A 14,538-nucleotide genomic window follows, 5' to 3' on the forward strand; every position below is an offset into this window, starting at 1 on the left:
TTCTAGAAATGTCTGCTTGATAAAATTAGTTAAACTATGAATTAACTTGGAATTTAATATTCTTACAAAACGAATACAAATAAAATATCAAAACAAATGTTTCCGGTTATCAGAGTGTTAACGAATGATAAAAAATATAACACCAAAGTTACCTCCGTGTCTGTGGTTGTTGAGCAAGGTGCAACTCTTGTTGCAAGGCTCCAGAAGAGGAGAGGAAATGTTATGATTGTAAAGAAATGTCTAACAGACCACTGTAGCTTTGTCTAACAAAGCTCAGAATAACAAATACAATCAGATTACCACTCTACTATAACGAGACTTAAAAAGTTGTAAATCACATTGAATATTACACCACTTAAACCAACTTGAGAGTCATTAATACTCACTCACCTCCCAGGTATGACTTATATGAATGACACACAAACATTGGGCCAACCAGAGGGTTGGGTTCTGCTCAGAAAAAAAGGTATCGCCTGCCCTACAAAAAAAGGTATTTGTGGTGGACATCAAGGCACAATGAGAGAGAATGTGTGGTGGTCGGGATTTGAAAGGGTCGGACCTCCCGCGGGAAATCTGCCTTCAGACCCTTGATGACGTCCCTACACTTCTCCGGTCACTCTCTGACCTGAATGCTTGATCACATTTACAGCTTGACTTACTTGGAGAGAGCAGACACTGACACACGGGAAGAATTCTGCCGAAGCTTGATGGGGATAAACAGCGTTTGAAAGAATCCACCACTTTTGGTGAGGATGCGCTGCTGTTTATTTCGGCTGTGTATTTACTATTCGTATTTACTATTTGTGCCTGCAGAATCGAGCAATTAGTTCTTGTACCCCACATTTCTAACCAATCTGTTTTTCCTCTATTATGTCTACTTCATATATTGTTCTCTAACACACGGACACACACACACACACATCCCCGGGAAGCAGCCCGTAGTAGCTGTCTAACTCCCAGGTGCCCATTTACTGCTAGGTAACAGGCATTAAGGTGAAGGAAACTCTGCCCATTTGCTTCCGCCTTCGCCAGGAACCGAACCCGAGCCATTAGGACTAGGACCCACAAACACTGTCCACTCAGCCACGAGCCCCGTGAGTGTGTGTGTTTGTGTGTGTGTGTGTATACTTGTCGTCCTGATTTAGGTTTCTTGTTCTAATGTTCACCAGAGCCCCATATACTACCGGTGTCACCTTGCCTATGTGTGCCTCTGCTGTTAATGTTGGATATATATCTACTCCTAAATCTCATTCTTTCTCTGATTCCTGTTGTTGCCTTCCATTTATGGTATTGGCACCCCTCTGGTATCCTTTTTTCCTTTCCCATCCACATTACCTTACACTTATTGGTATTGAACTTTAGCAACCATTTCTTTCCGCATTTCTTGCAGCGTCGAGCTGCATTAAGCTCAGTAACGACATCTATGAAACTCCTGTGTTTTTCCAGTTTCCGGATGAGTAACTGCATGTGTGTGTGTGTGTGTAGGTGGAAGTTTGTGTGTGTGTGTACATGTTGTCACCGAGCTTTGGGCGTCCACATCAATTTTTTTTTATATTGGTATGTGAGTTTGCATTAATGACAACATGTGGATATATCCAGAGCCGGGATTAGGTGTCCGCTCGTGAGTAAGTGCGCGACGTGTTGCTTGTGACTCAAAGGAAGACAATATTTTTACAAGTGTTTTGAAAAACTTGTTCCAGAGTTTTATGTAATTTAGGGTCAATGCTATCCAGTTTCAAAGTCTTCGATGCCATGTTTATTATTATTGTTATTATTATTAATATTGTTATTATTATTATTATTATTATTATTATTATTATCATTATTATTATTATTATTATTATTATTATAGAATTCTTGGAATGAAAACAGAATGTTGCCTTTAAATTATCATGGCCTGAATAAAATGTAGATATTATAATATTCCAGAAAAATTGTTCGCTTTCTCTTGAGTGAATGAATTGAAACGTTCTGAAATATTCTCTTGTGAAAGTCAGTGACTACGTCTGATAAATAAATCCCCAGGCTTAGAGCGTCTCCCCGATCTATCATTAACCAACACAGTGAAAACGAACAACAATTTATTTTTTAACCAATTGCTGACATCCCTGAGAACCTTCATGACACGTGCCAAGTGAAGGAAATGAAGCTATTAAAATGGCAACTGTTTTATGGAAAATCGTGAACATAATGTCGATAAAAGAATACATGATAAAATATAATTACGGCCGTCAAGAGAGTAATTGAGTTAAGCAGCACAGCGCTCGGAGTGAGCAGGTTTATTGGCACAAAGGAAATGAGTATAAGCCAAATACACAACATCGTCCTGGTACACTCTACTGATATAGTTTATTTAACTACAGACCACCAGAGTGTTTGGGTGCTTGGGATAACTTAACGTGCTTCAGCATATGCTAAATAATAACAAATTATTTGTTATAGATATATATATATATATATATATATATATATATATATATATATATATATATATATGTCGTACCTAGTAGCCAGAACGCACTTTTTGGCCTACTATGCAAGGCCCGATTTGCCTAATAAGCCAAGTTTTCCTGAATTAATATATTTTCTCAAATTTTTTTCTTATGAAATGATAAAGCTACCCATTTCATTATGTATGAGGTCAATTTTTTTATATTTTAGTTAAAATTAACGTAGATATATGACCGAACCTAACCAACCCTACCTAACCTAACCTAACCTATCTTTATAGGTTAGGTTAGGTTAGGTAGCCGAAAAAGCTAGGTTAGGTTAGGTTAGGTAGGTTAGGTAGTCGAAAAACAATTAATTCATGAAATCTTGGCTTATTAGGCAAATCGGGCCTTGCATAGTAGGCCAAAAAGTGCGTTCTGGCTACTAGGTACGACATATATATATATATATATATATATATATATATATATATATATATATATATATATATATATATATATATATATATATATATATATGTCGTACCTAGTAGCCAGAACTCACTTCTATGCCTACTATTCAAGGCCCAATTTGCCTAATAAGCCAAGTTTTCATGAATTAGTATATTTTCTTTAATTTTTTTCTTATGAAATTATAAAGCTACCCATTTCATTACGTATGAGGTCAATTTTTTTTATTGGAGTTAAAATTAATGTAGATATATGACCGAACCTAACCAACCCTACCTAACCTAACCTAACCTATCTTTATCGGTTAGGTTAGGTTAGGTAGCCGAAAACGTTAGGTTAGGTTAGGTTAGGTAGGTTAGGTAGTCGAAAAACAATTAATTCATGAAAACTTGGCTTATTAGGCAAATCGGGCCTTGAATAGTAGGCATAGAAGTGCGTTCTGGCTACTAGGTACGACATATATATATATATATATATATATATATATATATATATATATATATATATATATATATATATATATTGAAGCAGAGTTAGGGGGTAAAGAAATACTTATCAACAATGATGCTGGTTGATGAGGGAACCAAGTGCTGAAAACGATACATTGATATTTGTAGGTAAACAAGAGAAAGCTCTGTGCCTACACTGGACTTGAAATTTAACCTTAAGACCTGAAATTAATGTTACCTAAAGAAGAAAGAGGTGTTGTTGCAACCCTGATATATTAATAAAATGTCGAGGCAAGATAATCGTTCACATAAGATAATTATTGGCTGCATACGACGGCATTCGAATTTTGCATATCCAATACAGTATCGGCTGAATTTTAACACCGAGCAATGCTGCATTATTCATCATCGGACAGATGCAAGAGTGATATAGTCAATTTCAACATTTGAATTGCATTAAAATCCATCAAGGCTCACAACTTGGATCTCATCAACTAATACTGTGTATATATTTTTAGAACATAGACGTGAGGGAGAAGTTACAAGGAAAAATCGGAAAATATCTGGGATCCAGTGATATAGCTATCATTTCTAGTATTAGTAAGGCACGACCTTGCTGGTCTGTGACTGGTGGATCATTTCTGACTGGGAACTTGTCCAGTCTGACCTTATTTATCTGGGATACTCATCCCTGTCTGACCTTTTCTATCTGGGACACTCATCCCTGTCTGACCTTATCTATCTGGGACACTCATCCCTGTCTCATCCCTGTCTATCTGGGAAACTCATCCCTATTGTCGTTCCGTGGCTGGGATAAGCATCCCGGTTGTCCTGTGGCTGGAATACTCATCATTGTTGTCCATTCGTAGTTGGGAATATATAGTTTTCTATACTCGTATACTTGCAACGAGGAGAGCGACCCTTCTTCACTAGTGATGGAGAGCGCCTGTTTTCTTCCCCTGAGAAGTTGCCTCACACACACACCATTATCTTAATCTCAACAATACTTTTAAACGATTCTTCGAGAAACGTATACGTATGCAAGATTTATACAGTTATTGTGTGTTTTTTGTATTCGTAAGTGTGATAGTGAAGAATGACAATTAACCATCGTATTTATCTTGTGTCGGTATGAGTTTGTCCTTGTATGTGCTTACAGCCAGGAGATAATTGCCTCTTGAAGTACGCCTCTACATTATTGGGTATTTGGTAAGATACTTTTCTCAGTTATTGTTTTCTGAATTGAACTCTCAAACAGAAGTAGTATTTACTTATATTCATACTTCACTTGCGCATTAAAGTTTCCACTTGAGGCCTACAATCCTACTTATCTAGCTCATGTCTGAGCATTTTTGTGTGTGCTTGTAAGCATTAATCCTGGTTTTTTCTGCTTCGAATTCACCGGCGAGATTAAAACAGATTCAGATGTTATGGTAAATGACCTGGAACACAGATATTTTTGTCTTGGCTTTCGAGGGGGAATTCTCGCATCACACGGTACAGTGCAGAGGAATGAGAAGATGGTAAGGCCAACTATAGCAAATATCCCAAACCGCCTCCAGTGATGACTTATCTCACCAGCACACTCTTACATCTCATCGTATTTTCCACACCATTACAGACCTTCATTTCTCGGAAGCTTGAAAGTTATTCTCCTTTATGTGTGAAGTTAACGGTGTGTGATGTGTGTGTGTGTATATATGTGTGTATGTGTGTGTATGTGTGTGTATGTGTGTGTGTGTGTGTGTGTGTGTGTGTGTGTGTGTGTGTGTGTGTGTGTGTGTGTGTGTGTGTGTGTGTGTGTGTGTGTGTGTGTGTGTGATATTAATGCTATTTGTGCATTTGTCCTTGCAGAATTGAGTTATTAGCTCTTGGGGGACCCAAGAGCTAATAACTCGATTCTGAAAGGACAAATACTCAAATAACATTTGTCTTTCTAAGGTTAGTTGTCAAATTTGCGACTTTTTACCTATTTTCTTCTAACATAGCTACTACATATTTTTCTCTCTTAATCTCTCCCTCTCTCTCTCTCTCTCTCTCTCTCTCTCTCTCTCTCTCTCTCTCTCTCTCTCTCTCTCTCTCTCTCTCTCTCTCTCTCTCTCTCTCTCTCTCTCTCTCTCTCTCTCTCTCTCTCACACACACACACACCCACACACACACAAACTAGCACCCACCTACACACACACTAACACAAACACACACACAACCCGTAGCAGCTATCCAATTCCCAGGTCCCTATTTACTGCGACATGAACAGGAACATCAATTGAAAAATAAACTACCCATTTATTTCTGCCTCGTCCGGGAGTCAAACTCGGGCCCTTACGACTTCGAGCCACCCGAGTGCGCTCTACTCGGTTATAAACCCTATCAATATTTTTCCTTAAAATGAACTCTTGTATATTTAAACATATATTTTGGCCAATGGAATTAGTTAAAACAGAAATAATAAAAAAAAAAACACACACATTCGCTTCACAGCTCCTGACCAATTAGCCCATCCATTGGTTGTAAGGCCATAGTTCGTACGAGTCACTGGTTTCCAAAACCACAAGACTCTGCTCTCTCTTGATAACTTCACGGTCTCTCCTCTTACAGAAACCTTTCCGCTGTGAATTAATCGACTGGAAGTTACTAGGTGATAAATTGTACATTGACTAGTCGTCCGAAGGTGAAATATTTTCTGAGCCATTTTGCTACGAAGAGCAGCTCCAATCGTAAATATTCCGTGACAGTGTTCATGGATTTGCGTCCAGTGGAGCGACGCTGCCCACTAGCCTTCCCAGAGGAATAAATAATTTAACATTTATTAGCTTAGCAAACTCCATTATAACTTTTACAGTATTTTTCTTTATAATAACTTTTTTCTTTAAATTTGAATTTTAAAGTGACTCACAGATTGACGAATGACTATAAAACAGGATTTTCCTTTTACGTAAATAATAATCTCTCTCTTGAAAAAGAAAAAATCAATGGAAATTTTGCTAATTTTATCAGCTGAAGAATCGCATTATCTAAATAATACAACGAACTTAGATAAAATATGAAATGACAATTTATTGACTTATTTACAGAGAAACTTGATCAATCGCAGTCAGTCCCTTTATAAGATAGGGGAAACAATTTACCGAACTGACAAAAAATGGCAAAAAAAAACTAATTTTTGCCACAGGAAAGACACTGAATGTCATTAATGATAAGCACTTCGCGATGACTTTTGTTTCTAGCGATATAGATTGGAGGTATGGAAGAAGTATAAGTAAAATTGTCATGTATGAAGATAACAGCCAGCAGAAAAACTTGACTCTTTCTCCCATATGTTTTGAAAATAATTCTAAAGATATGAACAAAATATGGAGAATCAGAGAGGCTGAAGGTGGGAATATGAGATAATATTGTCACTAATACTGTTATACACTTCGAGGGAAGGCATATCATTAGCTATATGAAGGATTACAGTGTATACAAATATATATAAAATATGAATCATGGAAATCGATTTATTAATAAAAACCCAACTATTTTATATTATAAAATATATGTCAAAAGGCCGAAATAATTCAGTTATCTTATTTGATAAATAACAAAATCCTAAAAATATTATTGAAGACAATTTCCTTCTGTTGAAAGATATTTAGACAAAAAAAAAATATGTTCTGTCTTGATCGAAAAAAAGTTTGACTCGTCAACTTAAATAACAAAACGCTGAGGATTTTTATATAAATTAAGAATTTAGATTAATTAAAAGTACTCTAAAACCCCAAATATGTCTTAGAGAATTTCTTGTAAGGGAACTTTCAGTCCATCAAGGTACAGTGAGCAGTACATGATGGAAAGCCGAGAGATGATTGTTCATTCCCACTTATTTATATATTTTATCTTCGTCTGATTGTTCTGCTACTTAATATTCTCCTGATTGTTCTACTTCTACATGTTCTTCTGATAATTCTTTTTAGTTGCAATTCTGATTGTTCTGATTATTCTTTCGATTTTTTTCTCATAGCACGTTTACTTATGGTTCTTTTAGTGAGGATTTTTCTGTTTTCTGATTGTTCTTCCCTGTTTAATAATCCATCTTCTCTTTTGTCATCCCTCTAATTTCCTCTGCTCTTTTATTCTGTTGATCATTATTTTGCTGATTCTTTTTCTTTTGTTCTATCTTATTGTACTTTAGCTGATTCTTCTTGTATTGCGTCACAATCTTGTGTTGGTCTTATATTGTGTTGTTTCATAGTGTTGTAATGGTTCGCTGTCTTATGTTGATGTATTATATTATGCAAGTGTCAGTCTCATTTATAAAATTCTTAGTTTATCTAACGCAAAAATAAAAAAATGTAGGTAAAAATTCTCGGATTTTTACCATAAACCCCGAATTCCTGATCGTTAGTTCATTAGAAACCCTCACAGGTCATTTTCCATATGTGCTCAGAAGGAAATGTTTGACATGATTTAATTTAAAAAATTGTGTGTTTTTTTACACTCAGTACTTCACTGAAATATCAAACGGAAAGCGGAATTACCAGTGATTGAAGAAGATGAATATGAAAGAGCTTCTCTGCATTATCCTAACATTGTAGAATTTGTTGAAAAATATTAAAATTGTATACATTTAATTTTGTCTTATCAATACGCTAATTGAACCATGAATATTTCAGTGCCATCAAAGCTTTACGAGAGGCTGCACAGCTTTTGGCTAACTCAGTTGCTTTAGGGGAACGCTGAGTGACGTTTGATGATTTTTACTCATGAAGAGACACATCATATTTGAAATATAAATGTCTTAAATATTTTTTTAGACATTCAAGAGGCATAGAACACAGTCTGTAATGTTTGTGCTTAAACATCCTCACACACATCTGGTCGTGGCAGGGTCCACGACCAGACCATGATAGGGGTCAACATGAGACCATGATAGTTATAACCTAACATGATATCATGTGATCCTGGCTGTATGCTGGACGGTATCCTCGACTCAGCTGTAGAGTTATAGTCATGATCCTTTAAGCCACATTTGAGATGAGTGGAATACATAGAGGCAAGTGTCTAGTCAGAAAACAACAAATTATTTTTCGTAATTTATGTGCTCATATGGTATGTGATGTAGATACATATTAAGATATGTATGCTGTAGATTGTAAAGTACCGTAGCTTACAATTTAAAATATGCAGGCTATATACCAAATGTTCTATTATCCATGTAAAGCAATGTAACCTACGTATCAAATATTGTGGCCTATATAACAAGGAATATAGCCTTTATATATCAGTTTTGTAGCCTATAAAGTAATGTACCCTGCAAATGAAAACATAACACTAAAATTTCAGCAGCGGGTTATGTTCAGGCGACCTCAAACACCTCATAGCTATGTACACCAAGCTTGACTGCAGCTACAACACGCAATGTTATTATGTGTTGTTGCCTGATGTTTACACAGCCTCACTCTATAACACACACACACCCACCTCATGTACACGCACCACCTCCCAGCAACCCCCACACAGCCCGCCAATGCACATCACCCCCAAACAGAATCCCCCACCCCCTTAAACTTCCAAACACAGACCCCCTCTCACCCCTGTTCACAACCAAAAACAATCCCTCAGACACTCCCACATCACCCGGTAGCACTCACCGTGATAGAGCCAGATTCAGGAAGTAGAAACGAGGGAACGGTACGACACAATAACAGCTTCAGACCTGACCAGCAATTGCCGCCTTGGGCCCCTGGTGATTCACAGAAGTCTTCAACGGTCGCAAGAGTCATGTGTGTATACACCTACACGTTCTTGCTGGCTCAAGCGGCAGGCTTTTGAGTCCCAACTTGCGAACTTCAAGTAGTTCAATGACATTTTTTTCAATCATGTTTCTTCTCAAATTTCCTTTCAAAAGTTGTGCACTGAGTTAGCAATGGGATTATACTCATCTTATTCATTCAATTTATTTACGACGCCTAATGCTGAAATACTTCCTTCTTACATACTTGCAAAATATATTTTGGAAAGTTATTTCTTCGACTTCCTTCCAAAGTTCATATATATATATATATATATATATATATATATATATATATATATATATATATATATATATATATATATATATATATATATATATATATATATATGTATATATATATATATATATATATATATATATATATATATATATATATATATATATATATATATATATATATATATAGTGTATGTGTGAAAATGTTTCAACAAAATGTCGGGCCTGAATTAGGGAACGAAGACTTGTTTTAACGTCTTTTTGTTATTATCGCTCAGACGCCGGTGATGAAATTCCTGGATGGTGCGGAGGGTGGCGGAGGGGGGGGGGTGAGGGGAGTGAGAAGGGGGGAATTATGAGGGGAAAGCGCCCAGCCACATTTGGCATTTGGCGGTTTCATTTGCATGTGAGGTAAAGAATCAGTGTCGTATGGGGAGGGGGCTGGGTGAGAGTGGAGGGAAGGCCGGGGTGAGGGTGTAGGGAGGGGCAGGGTGAGGGTGTAGGGAGGTACAGGGTGAGGGTGAAGGGAGGGCCAGGGTGATGGTGACTGCTCGCTACCTCAATATGTACTTGTGTCTCTTAGATACAAAAAAATATATCATTAATTTTCTTCAATATGTGAAAGAATAACGCTCCTATTTTTTATATTTGTTTTATATTCGGTATTATGTGCATGAGTGTGCGGTTTTGTGTGTACTTGTGTGTTTGAGTGTTTGTGTTTGCGTCTGAATTTGTTAGTGTGTTTGTATGTTTGTGTTTTAGCTTTTGGGTCTCGTCTTTGTAACTGTTTGTTATCTAATGTATTTTCTGCCATACTACTTTTCTATCATATCTACTATGCATTGATTTTACTCACACACACTCATCCCCGTGACGCAACCCACAATAGTTGTGTAATTCCTAAATATATGTTTACTGGCAGGTGGACAGGGACATTACACGAAAGAAACCCTGCCTAAAACTTTCTTTCTCAGTTGGCAATTGAACCAACTTAGCCCAATTGAACCAATTGAATCCACCCTCACCCCACCACTGGTAAAGCAGCCCAGCCTCACCCCACCATTGGTAAGGCAACCAAACCTCACCCCACCACAGGTGTGCAATGACTCACACTGTCTTCCCTCACCAGATTGTAATATGTCTCGTGTGTTTCTTAATGTTTCTTTCCCATCAAATATTTTACCCGCTTAAATTTATACAAAAAATTTTACCCGTCTTAAATTTATACAAAAAATCCCGACATTGGCTTAATACAAACGTCCACAGAAAATAAATAATAAATACAAATTAAAACGACAACAAACCAACACATCTGAAACTAAAGGCAGTGAAGACGTTTTGGTCCGTTCAGGCACATTTAGGACCGTTTTGGTCCACGACGGTCCGTAACGTCGTCATGTAGTATATTTTCAGATGTGTGGGTTTGGTGTCCAATCTTCAGCCACGTCATTGTCACTTTCTGTAATGAAAACTGTAATGTATTATAAATATTTATGCACATAATTATTTAAAGCCATTATTCCCAGAGAAAAAAAATAAAATACACTTCAGAGAGCCCCATAAGCTTACTCAGGTTGACCTGTATATAGTCTATATATAGACATCTAATATTATTATTTAGGTTTATTTTGTCCTATTTGTCTTTAGCCCAATTTAGATTAAGCAGTTCAGTTTTGTTCTCTGTACTATAAAATGCATAAGGACCGACTCACCTTCTGTGATTGATTGTTCAATAAACCCCTGAAGTATATGTTTAACACATCTCTAACCCTGTCCATGGAGGACAGAAGAAAATGTATATATGCTGATTAGCATTGTAAATGTGTGGCCACGTATGAGGTAGAAAATAATAACAAAAATAAACAATTTAAAAAATGCATATATCGCATCTCGAACGGGAACAGTCAAGAATGATAAAGTTAATCACTCAAAACAGAAATCTTCATTTGAAGAGAAACTATAAATGGCTTATCTTACATTATCTGGAATGTCAAAGATTACTAGATGATATGATTGAAATATTAAATGGATGAAAGGGTATAAAAAGGGGATGTAAAATAAGAGTTTTAATATATCACAAAATAGAACTTGAAACAAATGATGCAAATTAAATATGTTTAGATTTACATGAGACCTAGGTAAATTCTGACTTAGAAACAGGGTAGTTGATATAAGAAAAAAACATTACCAAATAACATAATAGACTTAGGATCGATGGATTGTTTCAAGCGTAAGCTAGACAATTATACGGATGAGTTTGGGTAGATATAGCCAGGAGTTGCCACGTATTGGTCAATAGGCCTTCTGCAGTCTCCTTAATTCTCATGTGTAGGATCCTCGGAAATTGGAAAGGAATTAAGGATGTCGCATATATTTTTCCGTTGAACCGTAACACTAAGGTGCTTGAAAAGATATCTGACAGCCTTCGGTTCTTGTCGTTATGATGATCTAGTAAATCAGATTCTTCCAAAAGCTCCCGGGGTTTTCCCAAGGGCAAATGATTTTATAAGAAAAAGTTGGATCCATCTAAGATCACATAATATCTACATACATCCATACCATGGCCAGAGATATCCTGACTAAATTGCAACGAAATAATCGTCAATCAACAATAGGGGATCTGACATAGATCGAGGTACTACATATCAAACTCACTCATCCAATTATCAACGGCCTGCTTACATATAAGTACATCATCGAAGTTAAGACAGAATTTCCACCTTACACCTCACTGTCCCTGCCGATTTTGACTGCTTAATACCTCTCTTAACCTCATCACACATTGTATATGTAATGTAACCCTTACTAAAGTGTTCACTTTCTCTTTGCCTCCGTAAATTTTCAAAATGCAATAGCGAAACGCATCCTTTAGCGATACGCGTCAGGTCTAATAATAAAGTCAAAATGAACGTCCAAGACTTAATTTTTCAACTTCCCTTTAAAATGAAGAAGAATATAAGGAATATATTGATGATAAGTGTGAGAATCATTGATGTGACATGATTTAGAGAATACATGTGTGTGTCTATTCAGAATTGGAGGCTATATACTTAGGAAGGTCGAGGTAGGCCAAAGCTTACTAAATGATTTAAGAAATATTATTAATATTCCCACCCCATACCCATCCTCAACCACCTGATTCCGAACGATTCCTTTCTGGTCAAAAGTGAAATATTCGTTCAGATGTCCGGAGACTTTTTCCTCATCATTCAAAATTATTTCTTAAACATGTAAATTAGTTTAATTTCTCTATAATAGAATATTTTATGAAAGGGAAGAGGGGCTGGGGTTTGTGGAAGAGGGAAGGAGGGAAGGACAACGAGAGGGGCGGGAAGCGGGAGGGGGAGAAGGCGAGGGGAGTGGGACAGACAAGTGATGGAGGGGAAAGGATTGGATGGGGGAGGGTCGGGATGGCGTATGGGGGACAGGTGAGAGGAGAGAGTGTGGGAGGACGAGAGGAGGGGAAAGGACGAGGGGAGGGAGGAATGGAAGGAACGAGGGGAGGGAGGAATGGAAGGAAGGGGAGGAAGGGGAAAGACACCCAAGCACCGACCGGTACCCTTCCTAGTATATATATATATATATATATATATATATATATATATATATATATATATATATATATATATATATATATATATATATATATATATATATATATATATATATATATATATATATATATATATATATATAACGTGCATATATATATATATAACGTGCATATATCTACCTACTGAAACATAAACCCAAGGAGAGAGCTCATTAACTTCATAATCGTTAACTAAACACAGGAAAGTCGTAACGTGTAAATGACACGAAATGAATGAAAAACACTATCAATTACTTCCACCACATTGTTCTTGAATGCTGTTTGTTTTCCTCGTGTGCTGCTGCACTGTAAACAATGGCTCCTACTCATTAACGACACTCATTGTTCTTTTCAGGTCCAAGGAGCTCCTCTCTTAATGACCTACACATTTTCTCCGACCTTTCCCCGTAAACCCAATGTACTGAACTGTGTTTTTTTTTCCTCTCTTTTCAGGTCGTGTGTGGCGGAGTGTGTCCTCGTGCTTCCAGGTCTCCAACAACAGTGCTTGTAAAGCAAACGTGCTTCGCGAAATTCTAATGTCACACTCAAATCTGAGGAATATATAGATATTTGTTTCCCGTTAACTACAGTTTTCATGACGTTTATATCGAAACAGAAAATGGCTTTCGTAGTTTCCGTTTCTCTCTCTTTTTTTTACATAGTACCAAAATTTCAAATTTGTTGCCATTCTTATGAAGATACAGAATATTAGAAGCAATTTAGGCCACGGCCGAATTTTGTAAGCATTCCCAATGCCCAGTCACTCAAACTAATACCGTGGTGATATCTATTGCTTTTAATACAAGTAAGTTTGCTGTAATACGTGTCATAGGGGGCTTCAATGAAATCTTTTAAATTCAGTAAAAGTTATGTAGAAAAAAGATTATTCATACTTAGCCACAAACGCATACAAGTGAACGAAGCAACAAACGAGCTCTCCCATGAATAATTCTTAGCGTAAATGTTGACGGAACATTTCGTATTCTTGGAAAAAAACACAAATATCTTAACAAATCTGAATTTACGTGTCGGCGCGACATGAGACACTAAATTGGTGACTAACGTTTGACCAAGACTCATAAGAGTTCTCATCGTGTTAAATATGGATGTCTTAGACAAGGGTGCAGGAAAAGACGTAACTTTAAAGTGGGAAAGATGGAGATCCTGTCAAACAGGGACCGGTAAAGAAAGAATCCTTTCACTTTCCGATATTCCACCCAGGATCAGTAGGGAGGGTTCCTTCTTATACATTACCTCAAGCCTCCAATGTTCTTCTCTGTACAAAATGCTGCTCCTGCTGATGCTCATTCATCTGGCTGGCGGATCCGACGTCATCAGAATAGGTAAGAATATTGTCAGTAATCTTAACAACTGTACATAACATTTCAATCATCACAACTAATCAATTTATATGTTCACGATCCATCGTTGGGTTAAGAATGCCTCCACTGTGCTCAGAAAATATTTTACTACCCTCTGAGTACCTCAAAACGTTTCAACGTCATCTCTCCTTCAACTCCGTATTACATTTTCATTGAGCGTGTTGTCGATTCCTTTATTATTTTTTAATGTAATCAAATTTTA

The 14,538-nt window shown here is 36.8% G+C and overlaps 1 protein-coding gene across 7 annotated transcripts in view; it reads left to right on the forward strand.

The window, feature by feature from the left end:
- The window catches only part of KaiR1D (Kainate-type ionotropic glutamate receptor subunit 1D), a 239,700-nt gene that overhangs the window by 54,881 nt on the left and 170,281 nt on the right, over positions 1-14,538 (forward strand). For all 7 annotated transcript variants that reach the window (XM_045737330.2, XM_045737334.2, XM_045737332.2 and 4 more), the window contains exon 2: positions 13,408-14,297. In XM_045737330.2, the coding sequence (XP_045593286.1) occupies positions 14,057-14,297 (241 nt within the window). In that variant the 5' untranslated portion in view covers positions 13,408-14,056. The remainder of the gene's footprint in view (positions 1-13,407; positions 14,298-14,538) is intronic.

Source organism: Procambarus clarkii, chromosome 28 (assembly GCF_040958095.1).
Source record: "Procambarus clarkii isolate CNS0578487 chromosome 28, FALCON_Pclarkii_2.0, whole genome shotgun sequence".
In the NCBI taxonomy this organism is placed as follows: Eukaryota; Metazoa; Arthropoda; class Malacostraca; order Decapoda; family Cambaridae; genus Procambarus; species Procambarus clarkii.